This window comes from Larus michahellis, chromosome 25, assembly GCF_964199755.1.
Source record: "Larus michahellis chromosome 25, bLarMic1.1, whole genome shotgun sequence".
Classification (NCBI taxonomy): domain Eukaryota; kingdom Metazoa; phylum Chordata; class Aves; order Charadriiformes; family Laridae; genus Larus; species Larus michahellis.
Genome location: NC_133920.1, coordinates 2,889,588 through 2,911,268, shown reverse-complemented (window position 1 = coordinate 2,911,268; position 21,681 = coordinate 2,889,588). Strand labels below are relative to the sequence as shown.

General features: G+C 55.6%; 2 protein-coding genes across 2 annotated transcripts; one reads left to right on the top strand and one right to left on the bottom strand.

Annotated features, from left to right (window-relative positions):
• Nucleotides 1-13,655: 13,655 nt before the first annotated feature.
• LOC141734799 (olfactory receptor 14C36-like) lies at nt 13,656-18,679 on the bottom strand. The gene is made up of 5 exons (XM_074566975.1): nt 18,581-18,679; nt 18,188-18,204; nt 17,498-17,628; nt 16,903-16,996; nt 13,656-14,595 (listed from the first exon to the last, which is right to left on the bottom strand). The coding sequence occupies exons 1-5, from the start codon at nt 18,677-18,679 to the stop codon at nt 13,656-13,658; spliced, it is 1,281 nt and encodes a 426-aa protein (XP_074423076.1).
• Nucleotides 18,680-18,878: 199 nt separating this feature from the next.
• On the top strand, nt 18,879-19,814 carry LOC141734908 (olfactory receptor 14C36-like). The gene has a single exon (XM_074567181.1). It carries the CDS (start codon nt 18,879-18,881, stop codon nt 19,812-19,814), a length of 936 nt encoding a protein of 311 aa, XP_074423282.1.
• The last annotated feature ends 1,867 nt before the right edge of the window (nt 19,815-21,681 follow it).

Here is a 21,681-nt window from a genome sequence, read left to right as displayed (position 1 = left end):
CCACCACGCACCGCAGGGTCTGTATGTGGAACCAAAGGTGCGGCACGGCCGTGCAGTGTGTGTGCGGGCGTGTGAGGCTGTGTGTCTGGGAAGCTTGACCATCGTAAGAGCTGAGAGAGGCAGAGACAGAAGCGTCTGAACTGTAACATTCTCCTGGCGGCACCAAGAGTGGGAACTGCGTTGAGTCCTGGGGCCTGGGGGCCGTGTCACCCCTCTGCTGCGTGCGGGTCCCTCCCCGTGCCTGTGCCCCCACAGCCTTTGCCTCACTGGTCTCGCTTTTTTGCTTGCCTGTGCCTCTCTTCGGGCTGTTCTTGTATCCTGCTCCCTGCCCCTGCTCTAGTTTCCAAGCCCCTCTCTTTCTCTGCCGTTCTTCCTGTCCCTTTTGTGTTTCCCCTTGCTCTCCCTCTGTCCCGCTCCCTGCTCCTCTTTTTCTCTTCCTCTGTCTCTGTCCTGAAGCACATTGCTGGTTTTCCCTCTGGAATCTTGGGGGGGTTCCTCATATCCTGGGGTGAAGAGGTGGAGGGGCAGCTCTACGTGTGGGGCAGGGGCTGCGTTAACCCCCCCACCTCCCGCTGCACGAATGGCCGCAGGTAGAAGCAATGTGAAACAAACACCAAACCTTTAATGACTTAAGAAGGATAGCGAGACGTGGTAGAGGGCTGGGGCTGGAGTGGCTGGGTGCGGGTCGCATGCCACAGGGATTTGTGCTCCCCACCTTCCCTATCAACCCATCAACAGTGGTCGGGGGGGTGTGGGGCACTTCGCTTATCCCCCAGGGTTCGGGATCGCCTGGTGGGCACGTTGTTGCCGTGGCATGCCTTCCTCTTGCTGCTGCCCACGTGCTGCCTGCTGCTACCAGCTGCAGCACCGTCCCCCATCAGCTTTCCCTCGCCCAGGGTTTTTGAGTGTTTGAGCACCTGGCACACCACCATCTTCTTTCTCTTCTTGGGTGGGATATTGTCCCGTGAGGAGGTCTCTTCCATTCTTGGGGTGCCCTCTGGCACGGGGCGCTTCGCCTGCTTTCTGCCCGCCTTCCCTGATCTGGGCACTACCCAGTGGGGGACGATGCCCGGCGGCAGCGGCAAGCGGCTCAAAAGCACCCGGGGCTGCCTGTGCAGTGCCTGTTCCACCAGCTGGGCCTTGCGGGGCGGATGGTGCTGGGGGGCAGCTGCGGAGTTCAGCAGAGGACTCTCTGGAGGACCCTCTGGACGATCCTTCACGGGACTCTCCATGGGACTGTCCCCACAAGTCTCTACAGGACAAAGTGGCAGCCAGGCGGGGAGGACCGCTCCCACCCCGCCCTGTGTCCCCTTGGGGTCCATCAAGGGGGACGTTGCCACCCCTAAGAAGGGGTAGGCCTCTCCCAGCATCGCCACCACCACTTGCTCCTCAGGGCAGTCACCCTCTGCCCCGTACTCGGAGAATTGGCAGGGCTGGTTGGGGAAGGCAGTGCTGGTGAGACCGGTGGAGATGTCGAGGGCATCGGGGATGGTGTCCTCGCCCTCCAGGGTGTCGAGCCAGGCGAGCATGTCGGTGATGTCCACGTTGAACTCCTGAAAGTGCTTGTGCTCATCCTGAAAGTGCAGGTTGTCCCCTGCCAGCTCGGGAAAGGCCTCGGCAAAGCTGTGCGGCCCCAGCTCGGGCAGGACCAGGGGCTTCTCCGGGGTGTCCAGGATGGTCACCCCTGCTGACAGAGCAATCAAAACCAGCCAGACCCCATGGCGATGCAAGATTTCCTGGGCATGGGATGCCCGCCCACGGGCTCTGCCACCCCCCAAAACTCACCTTTGGGCTTTGTTCTGGTGTCGGGGCCACTGCCCTCGATGACCACCACGTCATTCTCAGAGGCCTCCAGCGGCTTCTCGATGCTGCTGCTCAGGGTGTGGGCCATAGGAAGGCCCTGCCCCCAATGCTGAGCCATGGTGGACAGGGGCTCCTGGTGGGCCACGGCCCATGGCCCCAACCCCATGGGCTGGTGGGGCACCAGCATCCCTGTCACCACCTGCTGTCCCCAGCTGCAGGCACGAGGACAGGGAGCAGCCACAGGGGGAAGTGGCACCCCGTGGGGGATGTGCCCCAGCTGCCCTAGGACACCCAGGGGCCCGCGCACCCCCTGCCAGACGCTGTCCCGCGCCAGCTGGTGGGTGCTGGGCTGGGCCTGGGCAGGCTCGGAGTGCCCCGGCAGCACGCTGGCAGTGACCGGTGACGGCGTGGCGGGGGCGGTGAAGCTCACGCTGGGCACTTGCGATGCCATCAGCAGCCGCAGAGGCAACCTCTCTGTTGGGGGAAGCCGAGAGGGGTGATGGGGGGGATACTGGCGGGCAGAGCCGGCTGGGGGGTTACCCGCAGGGTAGGAGCACCAGGAGGAGCGGGAGCTGCTGCCGTACCTCGATGGCAGGCAGAAACCCGGCAAGACAGGATGTGGTGCCAGCTGCCAGCTGGCCTTGGGGAGACCACAGGGTCATCGTGGAAACGCACAATGACATCCTAGAGGCCGTGGGAGCCTGGGGGATGGAATCTGTGCTGTTGCGTCACCGGGCTGATCTGGAGCTGGGCATGTCCCGCAGGGCTGTCAGGATATTGGCACCTGGAAAGAAGAGGATGTAGAGTGGATAGTGGAGATTGCACCTCTAACTGAAAGAATTTTCTTGAAGGTTTTCCACAGCTGTGTAGAAGTGACTTTTATGAGAGCCTTGCATCTTCCTGTTTCTTCACACCATCATGAAACTGATGCTTTTTCTTTATTTTTACCTTTTTGTTTGTTTGTTTCTTTTTTTCTTTCCTTGCCATACCCTTGAATCACCCAGCATTTGGAAAATTGTCCATTTGTTTCTAAGCAAGTAATTTTTTCTTTTCGATGAAATATTTGGAAGGCTTTGAGAAGTGCAGACGTTAGCTCACAGGAGAATTCTGTTCCTGCTGTTGTCTACCCTGGAGGTGGTGAACCTTCCTAGCTATGAAGTTGTCAACTGAAATAACTCCTATGACCAGCAGTCAAAAGCCACGTCCCATATGCAGTGGGGAGCTGCAGTGCGGAGGAGCTCTGGACAGTCATTTTGGGTGGGGTGAGAGGCAACCCCAGCTTCCTCAAGGTCCTGGTGTTCCTGCTGGAACAACGCTAATTCTTCATTCTCTCCACTTCTTAGCTATCAACAGGAATTGTCCTGAGGATGTAAAGTGCCGCATGGCAGCATTGATCTGTATTTCTCTCTGAGAGCAGCTGTTTCCCTGGTTTCCATCTATGTCCTGCCTTTCAGGGGACCATGTATCAAACCTGTAATGAAGAGTTTTGTTTCCAAGGCTTTCAGATGGTTGTGTCTGTCCAGGACACCTCAGCCTGTGAAGACAAAGTGCTGTCAAGTGTCTTTGTGCTGGAGACAAACTCTTGGCTTCTTTGGGATTTTGATCCCATGCAGCTTCTAGTGCTGAGGACTGAGCACCTTTTTCCAGTGTTTCCAGCCTTTTCTATTGCAGCCAAAAGCTGAGGGAGGGTTTCCAGGGCTTAGTTTGGAGTGACAAGACAAATTGTCCTATGCAAGTAAACATCGCTCACGGAGTGTAGGCATGTGCGAGCCATGAAAACTTGTGTGAAGAGCACAGTGTGCTCGGAGAGCATCCCTCTGTCCTCACTGACAGGAGACACCAGAGCAGATCTGTCGGGGGCGGCTAGCAGAAAAGTACAAGTATGCAAAAAATTCGAGGGCATGCCGACCTTGCAGACCTGAGACAAATAACTCTGAGGAGCCAGGGAACAACTGGCCTTGCAGGTCTGAGATAAATAACCTTGAAGAAGTAGGGAGTAGGCAACAAGTTATCACTGTAGCTTTTAGCACATTCCAAAACTGTAGCTTCTAGCATGTAGCGAAACCGCAAGTAGGAGGGATTATTGTAATGAAACATTTAGAGCTATGCCAATTAGAAATGATAGAATTTGTGTAATTTATGTAACTGTTAAGTAGCTGTATAAAAAGCTTTCCGACGCGTCTAATAAACCGACATCTTGCTTGCATCAAGCAGCGTCCCGTCTCTCAATCGCGGCACAGATCCAACATATGGGGCCCTGAGACCACAGCGCAGCCTAGAGCAGAGGAAACACCAGCTCCCTCAGCTCCACGGTGCCGTGCCTGACCTCCACGCCACCGCTCCCCAACTCCCTGCTCTCCAAGGAGCACAGCGGCAGCCGTGAGTGGGGAGGGCTGGCTCGGTGGGCGGCAGGGCCGGGGGGCCATGCCGGTGGTGAGGAGGGACGAGGAGCACCCGCCTGTCCTGCTGCCAGTGCCGCACTCAGCACCTCTGCAGGGGGCCCTGCCGAGGGCTGTGTGGGTGTCAGGATGCGCCTTCCTTGTTCCCTCCTGCCCCTTTCTCCATGGAGAGGTCGTTCCTGCATACGGCTCGCTTTTCCGGGCTGTAGCAGTGTTCCTGAGCTCTGCGTCCTTGTGTGTGGGGAGGCTTTGACTCTGCTGGGTGTAGGCAGGACTAACATGGGGCCATGGGGGTTTGCTGGCTTGCTGGGGGCTGAGCTGGGGGTCCCAAAGAGCCCCTGTCTGTGGGGACTGCCTGAGGGCAGGGCAGAAGGCTGCGTACAGGCAGGTGGTGCTGTTGATGGGTGGCTTTGAAAGGGGTCTGGTGGGCACTGCTCCAAGCTGTGATCAAGGGGAGCACGCAGGACTTGCAGCGGCGTCTGTAGCGCTCCGGTGGGATGTGCCCCTCAGGGCCGAGCTGTGGGCTCCTCCAGCGAGTGCTGGTGACACGGTTTCCATCCCCGTGGATGCTGTCTCCTCTGGGGAGGTTGCAGTGGCTGGGACTGCGACTGGGGTGAGTGGCGTGTGCTGGTCCCTGGGTACCTGGGATGCCCCAGAGCTCTACGGTAGCACAGAGCTCGTAGGGGAAACTGAGCGTGGCTGAGCTGTGTGGGACCAGAGATCCCCTGGCCCCTGTACTGCCTCCATCTCTCATGGGCGTCCTGGTTGGAGGACGACACTGGATTTGTCCCCAGCATCCTAGCTTCTCCTCTCCTGCTCCCGGTCACCAAGGAGGCTTTTGCATGTTGTGCATTATTCAGAACGACATGATCCAGGATTTTGCCACCAGCGGCAACATGATGAAGCCAGTGGCCTTCATGCAAGACCTCAAGAGTAAGGATGGCTGCCCTCCCCTCCCTCCTGTAGCCGTGCAAGAGAGCTCATAGGGAAAACTGAGCGTGAGGTATGGATGGCCCAACTCTACCCCTCTGTGACACAGCTCTGGGCTGCTGTTGTCTGCTTTCTCCCTTCTCCTGACACCTCCAGCCCAGCATAGCTGTGGTCCTCTGGTCCTGTCCCCAAATCCTGAGGCAGCTATGGCTTTGGATGGGGTTCCCCGCCATCCCGGGAAGCCTGCATTGCCTCTGTCTGCAGTGTCCCGCTCTGAGCTCCGGGTAGGAGTTTCTGCTCTTTCTGGAGGAAGGTGCACATCAGAGCCTGGTGCCCCCCCTTGAGCTCTGGCACTGGGAGAGCCGACTGGCAGAGGCTGCGACTTCCCGCTGCTGCTGGAGCACACACTAATGGAGACTGGCAGGGAACAGTGGATCAGAATTTTCCTACTACGGACCCGGACTGGGACCCAAATCAACCGGGACCCCGGGGGCTCTTAACCACGTATCAGAGATGCTTGTTATTTGAAATGAGACATGCTATGCCAAAAGCCATTATTTGAGGTTAAACAAGAACCAAATGAATCGCCACCTGCATTTATGGAACAATTAAAGAATACTGCTAGGAAATAGACTAACTTGGACCCCAAGAAGTCGGAGGAGGCTGTGCGATTGGCCTCTATTTTTATGGGACAATCTACCCCAGATATACGAATGAAACACCAAAATTTAGAAGGAGCAGATTCGAGGGACTTGGGAACACTGCTGTAAGTAGCTTGGACCATCTAGAATAACAGAGAAAAGGAGAGGGAGAATCAAAGAGAAGGGAGATTAATTGCTGCATAGACCGGAGCTGCTGCGGGAAGAATGAACGGCGCCCGGGGAAGTAGAGGAGGCTACAGAGAAATTGGGAGGGGAACTCGTTTAGCAGAAGATCAGGGCGCGATCTGCAAAGCGCGAGGACATTGGAAAAACGCGTGCCCTGGAGTCAGGAACCAAGGCTCGATCCTGCAGCCTGTCAAGGTGGTGGGTTTAGGTGATGGTTTAGGCAAGTGCTGCCAAACGGGTAGTAATAAATCACCTATGTAAACAAATCAGTAGCAGGCATGCATCGAGGATTGCTAAAGAGGAAAGTTCATCGGGAGGGCAACTGACAAAGAGGAAGATACAACCAGCAGATGAAGTATATGGCCACCAGAGTGACTGCAATTCCTGAAAATGGATACTAGGTGGAAGCAAAGACCGCGGAATAACTTGCCTCATGCTTGTGCAATTGGTTCTGGGAGTGGGCGTGCTTATGTTAATGCTTTAGGGAAAACGAATGACTAGGTAACAGTTTTGTAAATCTAAACCGCTCAGAATAAGATCGTTGTGGGAGCACTTACGGCGGAGAATCCCCAGTGGGACCCCAGCGCTGCTAATAAAGACTACCTGCTCTACAGGACACTCAGCGTGAAGAACTTCCTCCTCACGGCTAATCCAGACCTGCCCTGCTCTAGTTTAAAGCCATCGCCCCTCGTCCTATGGCTCCGTGCCCTCGAAAACAGCCCCCCCAGCTCTCCTGGAGCCCCTTTAGGGACTGGAAGGGGCTCGAAGGTCTCCCCAGGGCCTTCTCTTCTCCAGGCCGAACACCCCCAGCTCTCTCAGCCTGTCTTCCTAGGAGAGGGGCTCCCGCCCTCGGATCACCTCCGTGGCCCATCTCGTAAAGCGCTGCCACATTCACCACTGACTTTGATAAATTGCTGGGTTACGTTCATAAAACATGCCCCCAGCCCCCACAGGACCCTTCACCCACCCAAAACCCTGGGGTACCCCCCAAGTAGGGCCACCCTTCAATCTATGGGACACCCCCCTGATGTACGGCTGCCCTCAATTGTGCCCCCCCGCTAAATTTTGGGATCCCCCAAATTTGTCCCCTCACCCCATGGCAATCCCCAAACCGGGACGGGGGGATGCCCGGACACCTGGGTCCCTCCAGGACACACACCCCCACCCCACCCCCAGGGCTTGTGTGTGCCTCAGTTTCCCTTGCGGGGGGAGGAGGAGTCACTCCCCGGATGCCTGGGTCCCCCCTGGACGCCTGGGTCCCCTCCTCCTCATGCCCCCCTGGGTACCATCACATCCCCGGGCACCCACAGCCCCCACAGTGTCCCCCCACGTCCTCTCAACCCCCCTGGGTCCCCCTCAGCACCCCAGTGTCCCCTCAGCCCTCCAGAGCCCCCCACTAATGTGCCCTCAGCCCCCACCGTGTCCCATTAAACTCATTCTGGGTCCCCTCAGCCCCCCACAATGTCCCCTTCAGCCCCCACATGCTCCTTCAGTCCCCCCAAATGTCACCTCAGTCCCTGCTGGGTTCCCTTAGACCCCCCTCAATGCCTCCTCAGTCCCCCCATAGCCCCCCCAAAGGGCCTCTGAGACCCATATGTCCCCTTACACCTCACCAATGTCCCTTCAGCCCCATGGTGGGGATTAGCCCCCCCTGCCTGGGTCCCCCCAGGACACACACCCCCCACCTCCCCTACACAGCAGGACCCCCAGGAGGTATTGGGGGGGGCACTCCTGGTGACAACCCCACCCCCCCCCCCCAAGTAATTAACAGCTGCTTTTAACTGGGGGGGCAGAGGAGTATGGTCAAGCTTGGTGGAGGGAGCCCAGGTGTCTGGGCCCTCCCCTTCCCCAGCAGCTGGAGAGGACCCCGGCATCTGGAGGGGGGAGGACGGCGACCCCCACCCCGCCTTTGCGTTTGCGCTTGCTCGGGTTCATCTCCCCCCGTGCACACCGTGTCCGTGCTTAAGTCTCCTCTTTACGAGGCAAAGACGGACTTCTGAGCCAGGCATTTGGTGGCCCTTCTCGGGGGCACAAACGGCCTCTCTGAGCCGGGGGGAGCCCCGCACTGCCAACGGTGGCTGCAAGGGGCTGGGCTGTGACCACCACCATGGGGCACCTTCCCCGCTGTGGCCAGCCAACAAAGGCACAGACCAGACCCTGCTCTGCCACTCCTTCACCCCTCTCCCCGGAGGTGTGGGTGTGTGAGGACACTGCTCTGTGCCTACACCCTTTACACACACACACACACACACACTTTGGCTCTTCCCTGGTGTTTTCCTCGCCGGGGCACTTTCTAGAGCATGTTCTGGAGAGCAACTCTGTCAGAAGACGGAAGCCTTCAGGCGCTGCGCAAAGGAAATCCCATTTCATGATGGAAATTCTCTTCTGGAGTCCAGCTCTGTCACAGAAGGACCCAGCGCCTGTTGCTGCCGTGCAGCAGGACTGTCGGCAAGCTGAAAGAGTGCTCAAGCCTTAAACTAACAGAAGGGCTCAGACGGAGAGCGTGGAGGAGGAAAGAGCAAATTTGGAAAGAGCAAGGGGCATCCTCCTTGGCCACGGGGCTGTGCTTGGGACTCTTTTCCTGTCCTCCTCTGGAGACAGGCACTGCCCCTGCAGCTCCGTAGAAGGCCTCAGAGGAAGCATTTTGGACAGACAAGTCAGTGCAGGGTAATTTATTTTATTGAAATGCACAAAGATTATGGCTTCTCAAAGTTTCTGGGTCATACAAGACTGGTAGGGACCGATGTAGAAGCGGTACGACTAATGACGTTTGGGTTTGGAAATCATTATCACAAGTAGAAAAAAAATTGAATAAAAACAAGACAGGATTAAAGCAAACAACAAAAATATCCCAGGAAAAATGGCAGGAAATAGGCTGTACCAATAAGGAGTTACATTAGGAGTAATTTGCAGAAGAAGATAGACGGTTTATTTCTTCCGAAAAAAGTCAGAAGAGCCCCATCTCTAGGGGAGGTGGGTAAGCCATCCTGCTTGGGGAAGCACATCAGGGCACATCAGGTCACATCAGTGATCTCCACATTTACATTTCCTCCTGTACCAAGTGTCTCCAAGTTCCTGCTTCTCCAGCCCCCGGGGACAGGACCCTTGACAGCTCGTTCCCTCCGTGGCCCCTCCAGTGAGGGACTTCAGCAGGGCCTGCTAAACACCCTCAGAAAGCTGGAGGTTTGCTTCTGACTTGGACTTCTCTTGAGGCTGGCTCAGTCTTTAGAGATCTGCGGTTCGGGAATTTGGCACCTGAGGGCTCATTACCACAAAAACAGCAGAGGTGGTGTGGTTTAACCCCAGCCGGCAGCCAGGGCCATGCAGCTGCTGGTGCAATTCGGTACCTTTCCGAGCAGCGATAGTGGGTACCCACCCCCCGGCTAACCCCATTTGTACCCTGAGCATGACATCTGTGGTACGGGATTTTCCATTGGCCATTCCATCATTCTGTCTAGGCTCCTTTCAGCTTCTATGGGAAGAACGTCAGGCACCAGTATAGGTTAGGGGTGGACCTGCTGGAAAGCAGCTGAAGAAAAGGATCTGGGGGTCTTGGTAGACAGTAAATTATCCATGAGCCAGCAATGTGCCCTTGTCGCCAAGAAGGCCAGTGGAATTGTGGGCTGCACAGGGAAGAGTGTGGCCAGCAGGTCAAGGGAGGTCATTCTCCCCAGTGTGACCTTGTGGCACAGAAGATCAAGAGCTTCCTGGGGTGCATTAGGAATAGCATTCCCAGCAGGATGAGGATGGTGAGCCTTCCTCTTTCCTCAGCGCTGGTAACACCACTTCTGCAGTGTTGTGCCCAGTGCTGGACTCCCCAGAACAGGAGGGTCATGGGCTTAGAGGAGTGTGTCCGATGAAGAGCCACAAAGATGGTTAATGGACCGGAGCACCCTTCACGTGAATCGAGGCTGAGCGAGCTGGGACTGTTCAGCCTGAAGAAGAGCCGGCTCCAAGAGGGTTCTTGTCAAAGTCCATCAATATCTGATGGGAGGACATGGAGAAGAGGGAGTCAGGCTCTCAGGGATACCCAGCAACAAGACAAGAGGCCACAGGCACAAACTGAAAGACATGACATTTCATCTGAACGTAAGAAAACACTTCTTGACTGTGGGTGGCTGATCACAGGAACTGGTTGCCCAGAGAGATTGTGGTGTCTCCCTCCGTGGAGATATTCAATCCCAGTCCTGGACAACCTGCCCCAGGTGGCCAAGCTCGCTTAACAAGAGATTGGACTAGGCCGTCTACGCAGGCCTCTTCCAACAGTCCATACTCTGTGATTCTGGAATGCCCGGCAATATTTCTGAGAAATTTTCTGTGGTACCCCTGTGCTAGTTGGACTCCTGGTGCCTCGTGCCCATCCTCCTTTTGAGGATGAACTCAGTCACTGTGTAATCCTGAGGACAGGGTTGACCAGGGATTACAAATGTCAGCAAATCCTCAACACGCACCAGTGTTCACTACCCTCGCACCCACCGTCCATTCTCTCCCCCTACAGGGGTATGGCGTGGAAGTGACCTCTGGAGGTCTCGAGCATCATGGTCTGCCCTGAGTAGGGAGAACTTTACGGTTAGGTCAGATTGGGCAGTGCTTTCTCCTGATCTAGCGCTGATCCACTGTCATGGCGATTTCCCCCTTCCCCTCCACCCCTAAAACTCTTTAGAAAAGCTCCTTTCTGCCTCTCTTTGTCTTGTCCTCATTGTCTTTTATCCTTTCCACCCCTCCCTATCCCCAGGCCAGATCCTCACACCAAGCAGAATTGTACTGGTACGGCTGGGATGGAGCTCTTACAGCAGCCCGTACAGTGCTGTGCTTTGCATTGGTGGCTAAAACCGTGCTATTAACACATGGGCGTTCTGGTTAGTGCTGAGCAGTGCTCACACAGTGTCAAGGCCTTGTCTCTCAAACACTCCCTGCCCCAAAAGTGGGAGTGGGCAAGGCAGCGCTCAGAGGCACAGCCACGACAGCCAGCCTGAACAGAGCAAGGGGACGTTCCGTGCCGTAAGTCGTGCAGGGTTATGGCGTATGTCTTCCCGTGAGACGTTGAGGGCCTGCTTTCAAGAAGTGTCTAGACATCTCCCTCCAATGGGAATTAGTGCGTGAATTCCTCTTTTGGCTTTGCATCCATGCACACCTTATTTATTTATTCATGTATTTATTTTCTCTGTTTAAGCTGTCATTATCTTGATCCATGAGACTTTTCGCCTTCCATTCTCTCCCAGTCCTCCAGGAGAGGGCAGTGGCTGAAAAGCAGTGTGGGTTTTGGGCTGCTGCACAAGGTCAACCTGCCATAATGGTGTCCAAGTGTGTCCTCGATGGGATGCCCTGTGATGGGGTAGCCAGGTGGTCCCCTCCAAGCATAGATAGGGCTACCAAGATGATTAGGGGACTGGAACACCTCTCTGATGAAGAAAGGCTGAGGGATTTGGGTCTCTTCAGTCTGGAAAAAAGACAGCGGAGGGGGGACCTTATCAACACTTATAAATACTTAGAGGGTGGGTGTCAGGAGGATGGGGCCAGGCTCTTTCCAGTGATGCCCGGGGACAGGCCAAGAGGTAATGGGCACAAACTCGAACATAGAAAGTTCCACCTAACCATGAGGAGGAACTTCTTGACCTTGAGGGTGTCAGAGCCCTGACACAGGCTGCCCAGAGAGGTGGTGGGGTGGAGTCTCCAACTCTGGAGACATTCCGAACCCGCCTGGACGCGTTCCTGTGCCACCTGCTCTGGGTGACCCTGCTCTGGCAGGGGGTTGGACTAGCTGATCTCCAGAGGTCCCTTCCTACCCTATGATTCTATGATTCTATGATTCTATGATATGCACCGGGGGTCCCCGCACGGTCCCAGAGGAGCACCTGTGGAGATACGAAAAAACAGCACAGCCCAGCACAGAGGAAGTGTGGTGGTACCCAGGGGCTGACACCAGAGCAGAGCCAGGGGCCATGGGGCTCAAGAGAGAAGACCTCCAGCAGCTCCTCTGCACAACTGGTCAGGGAGTAACACAGCCAGTGGTTCTCCTGAGAGAGGAGGCACCACGAGCTGCAGTGCAGGGCACCGACACGTGGCACTGGGTGCACAGTTCCCAGCAGGTAGTGCCAGTGGCTGAAGCCTCCAAGGGACACCTGGCTCCACAAGCAGTGTTGAGTCCTTTAGTGACCGTGGAGAGCTGCTCTGGTGGGGAGTGGTGGGGCTGGCACTGCCCAGTCTCAGCTGTGTTCCAGCTGCTGGTTTCCAGTCACACCTGCTCTGTGGTTTGCAGGGGTCTGGGCATGGACAGGGGCAGGGCCGGACTGCCTGTCCTACTGATACAGCCACTGAGCCCAGCAGGAGGATGGAGACGGTCACGTTGAAAGGACTGGCAGGCTGGGCAAGGGAGGCTGTCTCCAGGTCATGGAGTGGTCCAGCAGGGACTGAAGGACAGCAGTGAAATGAAGTGGCTTCTGGGTCTATTCTTCCTTCAGTGCAAGCCCTGACACAGGGTCACAGCCTCCCTTTTGGTGCCACCCTTCAGGAGGGATGATGGCGAGCGGGGGACACCCATCCTTCAGCTACTCCCCAGGCCTGCTAGTGTACCAGGACAGCGTGCACTGCTGACGCTGCACCACGAGCATGCTTTAGGGTAACCAAACCCTTGGCACTGCCTTGGATTAGCTGAGCACCAGCATTCTTCTCTGTGAGGAAATTCTCAGCCTGGATCCGCTCCTGTCTGACCTCTCCCCATCCCTCCTCTGATCCTCACACCTCCTGCTGCTCCTGCTCTCCTCCCCGTGTTCCCTGCAGGGCCTGGAGCTGGTGGTGCCACTCTGCATCAAAAGGGGGTTGTGGTGCCCTGGGCCATGGCGTAACTCCACGCTGGTCAGGCTGGGAAGCAGCTCTGGGTAGATGGGAGCACTTCGCAGAGGTCTGCAGCTGTGGAAGGAGCACAAAGCATTCCCTCTGACTCCGGATGTTGGCCAGGGAGCATGTTGACCCACCCATGTTCTTTTACTAAGGAAGACGTTAATCGCCCAGCAGTGTGCTTGTCTTGGTCTTTCTGGCTCCCCACTGCCTCTCCTGGTCTTGGCAGAGACCTTGTCTGCTTGTGGATACTTAAATACAGTGCTTCACCTTTGGATAACATCACTTGGACAGTCTCTTGTTCTGTCAGGCCCACCTCAGGAACATGGCTCCTGTACATGCCCTCTGCTCTCCTGGGGGCTCCAGGTTCCCTTCCAGAAAGCCGGGCAGCTACCATTCAGCTCTGCTGCAAGTGCAACAGCCCTGAGCAGGCAATTCAGAGCCTGTTCCCCATCTCCAGGGCACTGGGCACCCACATGACGCAGCTGAGTCCATCCCTCATTCCCTCTGACCCTTCCCATGAGCCCATGGAGAAGCAAGCGCTGCAGCAGCCCATGGAGAGGGAAGTTCCTGGAACCTATTCCTGACTTCAGCCAGAAGAAGAAGCCAACCTCCAGGCGCTGCACTGGGGAGACACCCTTTATTACGGAGCTGCTCCACGGGCAGACAGGTCTGCTACTGCGACGACTCATTTACCTAAAGCCTCGGGCTTAAAGCTCAAAGCGGGATCATGCCTCTGGAGATATGGACTGAATTCAAACATTCTGTATGAGCCTGATCATCGCAGATACCAAACCAAATAAAGTACAAGCCTGTCCTGGCCCAAATTCGGAACGCCCTGTGAGGAGAGACGGGCAGCTTACTGCTGCTGAAGGTGAACCCATTGAATCAGTTTGCTCAGGGCATCCTTCAGCTCCTGGTTCCTCATGCTGTAGATGAGGGGGTTCACTGCTGCAGGCACCACCGAGTAGAGAACTGCCACCACCAGGTCCAGAGCTGGGGAAGAGACGGAGGGGGGCTTCAGGTAGGCAATCATACAACTGCTAATGAACAGGGAGACGACGGCCAGGTGAGGGAGGCAGGTGGAAAAGGCTTTGTGCCGTCCCTGCTCAGAGGGGATCCTCAGCACGGCCCTGAAGATCTGCACGTAGGACAGCACAATGAAAACAAAACATCCAAAAGCAAAGGCAAGACTAAACACAAGAAGCCCAGATTCCCTCAGGTAGTCATCTGAAGAGGAGAGCTTGAGGATCTGGGATATTTCGCAGAAGAACTGGTTTATGGCATTGCCTTGGCAGAGCGGCAGTGAAAATGTACTGGCCGTGTGCAGCAGAGCGTGGAGGAAACCACTGCCCCGGGCAGCTGCTGCCATGTGGACACAAGCTCTGCTGCCCAGGAGGGTCCCGTAGCGCAGGGTTCTGCAGACGGCAACGTAGCGGTCATAGGCCATGACAGTGAGAAGGGAATACTCTGCACCAAAAAAGAAGAATCGAAAAAAGACCTGGGCAGCACATCCTGAGTAGGAGATTGCCTTGGTGTCCCAGAGGGAGGTGGCCATGGATTGAGGGACTGTGGTGGAGATAGAGCCGATATCAAGAACAGAGAGGTTGAGGAGGAAGAAGTACATGGGGGTGTGGAGGTGGTGGTCGCAGGCTACAGCTGTGGTGATGAGGATGTTGCCCAGGAGGGCAGCCAGGTAAATGGCCAGGAAGAGCCAGAAGTGCAAGAGCTGCAGCTCCCACGTCTCTGTGAACGCGTCTCTGTTCTCAAGCCATTCTCCACACAATCTGTATTTGTGCCTGGGATTGCCATGACCCAGGTGCAGGACCTTGCACTTGGCCTGGTTGAACTTCATGAGGTTCGCCCAGGCCCAACTCTCAAGCCTGTCCAGGTCCCTCTGGATGGCGTCCCTTCCCTCCAGCAAATCGACCGTGCCACACAGCTTGGTGTTGTCAGCAAACTTGCTGAGGGTGCACTCAATCCCACAGTCCATGTTGCCGACAAAGATGTCGAACAGCACTGGTCCCAGTACTGACCCCTGAGGAACACCACTCCTCACTGGTTTCCACGTGGACAATGAGCCGTTGACCGCAACCCTTTGAGTGCGGCCATCTAGCTAGTTCCTTATCCGCCAAGCGATCCATCCATCAAATCCATGCCTTTCCAATTTAGAGACCAGGATGTCATGCGGGACAGTGTCAAACACTTTGCATAGGTCCAGGTAGATGACATGGGTTGCTCTCCCCTTATCTACCAATGCTGTGGCAACATCATAGGAGGCAAACAAATTTGTCAGGCACGATTTGCCTTTGGTGAAGCCATGTTGGCTGTCACTAATCACCTCCTTATCTTCCATGTGCCTTAGCAGAGATTCCAGGAGGATCTGCTTTTTTTTGGATGCAGTTGGCCACACATTGTCAGGTCATGCCCATCTTTTCATCCACGAGTACATTCAAGCCCTTCTCCGCAGGGCTGCTCTCAATCCCTCATCCCCAACCTGTATTGGTACCGGGGGTTGCCCCAAACCAGGTGCAGGACCCTGCACTTGGCCTTATTGAACTTGCACTTGTTGAATTGCACATGGCCCCACTTCTTGAGCTTGTCCAGGCCCCTCTGGATGGCATCCTGTCCTTCAGGTGTGTCAGCTGCACCACTACACTTGGTGTCATCCGCAAACTTGCTGAGAGTGCACTCGATCCCACTGTCTATGTCGTTGATGAAGATATTAAACAGTACTGCTCACAATATGGACCCCTGAGGGACACCACTTGTCACTGATCTCCATCCATGTCCATTGACTCTGGTGAGAGCTTCGACAAGGCGTGACACCTATCTTTTGCACACCCAAACCAAGGGACAGGGAATCCCACCTCCTGTAGGTCTGTGGCGTGAACTGGAGGGAGATGAACCTGAGAGCCTGCAGACCTGTAAGCAAAGTTAGACCTCTGCATTGGCTCATTCGCATCACGGCCCTCCGTGGGGAAACAAAGCCCTCCTCTCACTGCCTAGTATTTGGGGTGGAATAGGGGTTTTCAGAGGGAGCGCTTGTCACCTCTCTTAGTTAACCAAGCTCTGAAAGGACACATCACATGGCTGGACTGCACCGCTCTCCCCACAGATGACAGAGATGATGCAGGTGTTTACTTCAGCCTCCTTCCAAGAAGGTTCCCCAGGAGGGGCCCTGCTGCTTTGTCAGCGCTGGAGACCAGGGAGCATCTCGGGGGAGACTGTGGGGCAAAGAAAGTCACACCTTCAGCTGCACTTGTGCTCCTGGGCTGGCACAAGCTCCTGGGACCGAGCAAGTTCATGGCAACGGATGCTTGGCCCCTGTAGAAAGAGAGCTCAGGCCAGGCGCAGCTCCTCTGCAAAGAGCAGCAGGGCTCAGGGCAGTGACAAGACGTGATGGGCAACCAGGAGAGAAATTAAAGGCAGCCTGGGGTGGGAGGACAGAGGGCGGGATCACAGAGGGGGAAATCTTCCCAGTCCTGGACACAGTAAGTCTCTGGCTGCAGGTCAGTGCAGCTGATGTTCCCAGAGAGGTCTTCCAAAGCTGCCACATCTGACAGCCATGGGATCTGTCAGGATGGCTCTCACTGCTTCTCAGGGGTGATTGAGAAGGGGGAACTGCCCATGGCACTGCAGGGAGAAGTTCTGGGTGGAAGCAGCAACTCCTGACGGGGCTGGGTCTTTACTCCATCTGGAGAGTATTATGTGGGATAAGGATCATAAAATCATAGAATCATAGAATCGTTAGGGTTGGAAGGGACCTTAAAGATGATCTAGTTCCAACCCCCCTGCCATGGGCAGGGACACCTCCCACTAGAGCAGGTTGCTCAGAGATGGTCACAGCTCTAGCTCACCACAGGGACATTTTGAGATGGGGAATTTTCCAGGGGAAAGTTTAGTCACCAGGTACCAGAAAGATCTTTCCTGCCTCTGAATTGCTTTGATTGGGTTTCTTTTGTTTGGTTTTTTTTTTCAGTTTTCCCCCATTGTCAACAGGGAGATGGAAAGAGTTTTGGGGGTTTAGATTTGGGAGTGGGACCCCTAAAATGTTACTCTGAATGATCAAGAGGGGTTTGAGGGACCTCAGGAAGTCTCCTCACCCGCCACTGCTCCCCCAGCCTACAGGCAGCACCACCATCTCCTTGGCAGTTGCCATCATTCCCATCAGGGCTCTTCTGAAGTGCTCCTCAGCAGCTGCAAACACAGAGGTTCTCCGGAAAAGCGTCAAGCCCTGGGAGGTTTCTGGAGGGCAGAGGTGAGCACGCAGAGGGTGGGATGGGGTCTGTGAGCACAGATACAGAGAAAGAGCTCTGCTCTTCTGTAGTAGGAGACGGGATCCAGACAATTCCCTTCCAGCGTCTCCAGTGCAGACGCCTGCCTCTAAGCATGCCCCGTTGTCTCCTCTCCCACCCAACAGAGTCCTCTACCCTCAAGGCCATGGGGTCTAAGGCATGTGTCATCTCTGCAGCCAGATCTCCAGCAGAAGAGAGTTGCATCTCTGCCACAACATGCCCTTTTCCTGCTGCATGACAAAGGGGCTGAGAGCAACTGGCCGGCAATGTCGCCACTGGAAGGTGGTGCACACACCTAGGTAAGGGGAAGGCCTTCCTGACAGGCTGCCTGCCTCTCTCTGTCTCTCCAAGCCGCCTTTGGTAGGAGGAACGTGGTGATGATCCTTGTTTCTCCATCTCTCACTGTTGCTCTTGTCCCTCTTTTCAAGACTCCTGGGGATAAAGGGCAGGGTGCGGGGGGTTCCCCTGCAGTTCAGGCTCTGAGGGTCCTTCCGTGGAGCTGCCTTTATGGCAATGAGATGTCCATTCCTGGAGCTGTGGCAGTGCAGTGAGTGTGCTTGGGGAATATGCCCGCTCTCTTTTAAGGAGACCCCACCTTTAGGACACCTGACTGTCCCCCAGCATGTCCTGGCAGGCTGCGGACAGTGCTCCAGAAGAGCACGGCTCTCCTGGAAGCTCCTTCTGGTAGGCGACAGTCCCTGGTTTTCACATCTGAGTCAGGCGCCTTTTCACATCCTCCCTGCCACTCTCCCTAGCCCGGCTGAGAAAGAGACAGCACTTTGGAGATTTGCCCTCTGAAACTGGACTCTCCTGTTCTTAGCAGAGTCCTGAGTCCTTTGCAGAGTGACCTCCGAGTGCAGTCGTCCTCTAGCTGGGAGAGGTGGAAGCACAGGGCAGCTGCGGGCAAGACCAACGAGCACGCTCCCTCTCGGGAGTCTGCACGAGGTTACAGGGAGCTCTTTTGGCCTCGAGTGGCTTGGCAGTGTTTACCCTGAGAGATGAGGGAAAGCCGAGAATTTCTGCCGTTGCAATGAAGACAAGAGGCAGGCAGCTGAAAAGTAAATGAGTCTGTACTTGGAGAGTCTAAACTCACCTGCTCCCCCTCATTTCCTGCAGAACAGGCAGTGAAACGGCTGAACCTTCACCGCTCAAAAAACGCATGCGTCGGAGCATGCATTTACACGCAAGCATGTCTTGGACTGTGTTATTCATTGAGTGCTTGGAGAAACGGTGCATGTGGTGCATTGACATAAGGACAGGGATAAAGCCCTCTGCAATGGGCCACGTCACCTCTGCCTGCTCCCTTTCCTTGCCTTGAGAGAGAGCTGACAGTGACATGACTGAAATCTTGGAAAGGAGGAAGAGTAGGAGGATATGAATCCTGTCCTCTTGCCTCCAGGAAGCAGCTGGGCATGGTCCTTATTTCACCTCTCATGATGGTCACTGGGAATACACCCGCTGGGTAACAAGACTAAGTACTCCTCACCCAGCTCAGGGCGTCCTGCCCTTGGAACAGCAACCAAATGGCTTTTGCCAGCTCTGTGTTAACCCTGCTGCAGAGCCGGAGCAACGCCTCTGAACCCATGGGCAGAGGACCCTGATCCTCACGGCGCACCTCTTCAGCACAAACTGGAGTTTAAGCTGGAGACCTGATGGAAGGTCCCCCAGAGAACTCAGAAGGCACTGTGGGGAGTTTTGTTGTCAAATGCAACGGGCTTTGTTCAAACAAGTCTCTGAGCTTGTCTTTTCCTCCTCGGACAGTCACCCATCCCTGGAAGGACCAAATGTCCAACGTCAGCTGCACCATCGAGTTCGTCCTCCTGGCATTTGCAGACATGCGGGAGCTGCAGCTCTTGCACTTCGGGCTCTTCCTGGCCATCTACCTGGCTGCCCTCCTGGGCAACGGCCTCATCATCGGCGCTGTAGCCTGTGACCACCACCTCCACACCCCCATGTACTTCTTCCTCCTCAACCTCTCCCTCCTTGATCTGGGCTCCATCTCCACCACTGTCCCCAAATCCATGGCCAACTCCCTCTGGGACACCAGGGTTATTTCCTACTGTAGATGCGCTGCCCAGGTCTTTTGGTTTCTCTTCTTTGTTTCTTCAGAATACTATCTTCTCACCGTCATGGCCTATGACCGCTACGTTGCCATCTGCAAACCCCTGCACTACGGGACCCTCATGGACAGCCGAGCTTGCATCAAAATGGCAGCAGCTGCCTGGGGCGGTGGTTTCCTCAACGCGGTGATTCACACTGGAAACACATTTTCACTACCCCTCTGCCAAGGCAATGCTGTGGGCCAGTTCTTCTGTGAAATCCCCCAGCTCCTCAAGCTCTCCTGCTCGGACTCCTATGTCAGGAAAGCTGGGTTTACTGTGGTCAGTCTTTGTGTAGCTTGCGGGTGTTTTCTGTTCCTTGTCCTGTCCTACATGCAGATCTTCAGGGCCGTGCTGAGGATCCCCTCTGAGCAGGGGCGGCACAAAGCCTTTTCCACCTGCCTCCCTCACCTGGCCGTGGTCTCCCTGTTTGCCATCTCTGCCATGTTTGCCTACCTGAAGCCTCCCTCCATCTCGTCCCCTTCCCTAGATCTGGTGGTGGCTGTTCTGTATGCAGTGGTGCCTCCCACAGCGAACCCCTTCATCTACAGCATGAGGAACCAGGAGCTCAAGGAGGCGCTAAAGAGACTCATCCACTGTCTGCTGTTGCAGCAGGAATAAGCTGCCCTTCTCTCTTTACAGGCAATTCTGAGTTTCTCTCAGGCCAGGCTTGGTGATTTGGTCCTTTTCTTCTGCGCTTGAACACTATCTTTGTAAACAAGTTTTAGGAATCACCACACTTCTCCAGCGGCAAGAGCCTGGTCTGTCTGACCCAGAGGCCTTCTGGAAACGGTGCCCCAGGAGCAGGATGTTTGTGCCGCCCTGGGGAGTGGGGCGCATAAGGCATTCAAGGGGGAGGTTGTTATCCTAGGGACCAAAGGTGTGAAAAAGAGAGCGATTGGCCTCCACTTCCTCACGCCATTGGTGCCCTCCAGGCTTGGGGCTGGTGGGGTGGAAAACGCTCCCTCTCTTCTGCCCCAGGAGCTGCTGTGCCCATGAGAGAAGCTCAGGCCTGGTGTCACAACTACAGGTCTCATTTCTAAGAAGGAATCCTGGACTTTGCTACTGAAAAATAGGAAAAACCCTTCTTTGCCTGCGTGCAGTCAGTTCTCTAAGGAAGGCGGGTGGAGGTTCATGAGAGAAAGCGCAGGGCTGGGCAGGGAAGGACAAGGTTGTCCCTACGGTCTCAGACCTCAAGGGACTGCTTCTCCTGCCAGTCTCAAACTCCTTAGGAGGCTCACTGGAGCAACATCAACCGGAGAATGCTGCTACCATCTCTTATCGAAACTGAAAAGGAATAAAATATACCCGTGAGAATAAAAAATAATTTTTTGTGACGTGCTCTTTGAAATCTTCGTCTGTCAGCAAGAAGTGCCTTCAAGGCACCATGATGGAGAAATTCCCCAACCCCTGTTCAGGAACCCAAGGTGCTAAAGTGCCCATACACTAATGCACACGGTGAGTTAGAGAGCTGTGGGTAGTTGCAGGGCTATGACCTTCCTGGTGTCATGGAGACATGGTGTGGTTACTCCCTGGACTGGAGGGTTGCAACGGAAGGACACAGGCTCTTTCAGGACAGGCTGGAAAGTCGAGGAGGGGCAGTTGCCCTTTATGTGAGAGAGCAGCTGGAGGGCCTGGACGTCTGCCTCGTGATGGGTGAGGAGCCAACTGAGAGCTTATGGGTTAGCATTAAGAGGAGGTCTAGCTAGTCTCCAGACACGCTTTCCAAACCCAACTTGTACTTACCCACTATCCTGATTATATATACAAATATAGAAAATATGTATGTATACTTCTTTTCTTCCCTGAATGTCATTTGCAATTTCCCTTCCTGCTTCTTGTCCTTGCCGTCTCTTGTCCTGTCCATTCTGTCATGATCCCTGGCCAGATCATCAGCCCCACTCGGACCAAGGACCAGGGTCACAACGTGGTCTCCAAGCAGAGCCCGTCTGGGATCTCGGGGCCACGCAGGCACACCACGGCGGCCAGGTCCAGGCAGAGACACCGACTTGCAGAAGGACTGTGGGAGTGGTTGTGAGCTGGCACCAGGGCAGAGCTGGGGGCCATGGGGGTCAGCAGAGAAGAGCTCCAGCAGCTCCCCTTCACACCCAGCGGTGCTCCTGAGAGACGAAGGTCACATAGGAGGGGAGGCACTGTGAGGTGCGGTGCAGGAATCCACGCTGGCCACTGTGTCTTGTGGCTCCTGGCAGGTAGTGCCAGCGGCTGCTGGCCCCAAGAGACTCCCAACCCGAGGAGTAGCACTGAGTCCCCTTCCGACATTTGGGAGCTGCTGGGGCTTCAGAAGGTCTGCTGGCAGAGCTGGGGGTCGTGGTGCCCACCCTACGCTTCCAACCCATGGTGCCTCTTGGAATCCCAGAGCCATCACAGTGACTGGGGGAACAGCCGTGCCTGGCTGGTGTTTAGGGATTTTGGGATGTCCTGGCAGTGTGGCTCCTGTACACGTCCTCATCCCTGCACCAGCACAGCC

What these genes read in the sequence shown, in the direction of transcription:
- LOC141734799 (XM_074566975.1), bottom strand. Translation starts at nt 18,679, where the DNA reads ATGGGTTCAGAGGCGTTGCTCCGGCTCTGCAGCAGGGTTAACACAGAG. An exon ending in AAAGAGGGACAAGAGCAACA is followed by an intron (nt 16,997 to 17,497) that starts GTGAGAGATGGA and finishes CTGTGTTTGCAG; the next exon opens with CTGCTGAGGAGCACTTCAGA. An exon ending in GGCTGGGGGAGCAGTGGCGG is followed by an intron (nt 14,596 to 16,902) that starts GTGAGGAGACTT and finishes TGGCAATCCCAG; the next exon opens with GCACAAATACAGATTGTGTG.
- LOC141734908 (XM_074567181.1), top strand. Translation starts at nt 18,879, where the DNA reads ATGTCCAACGTCAGCTGCACCATCGAGTTCGTCCTCCTGGCATTTGCA.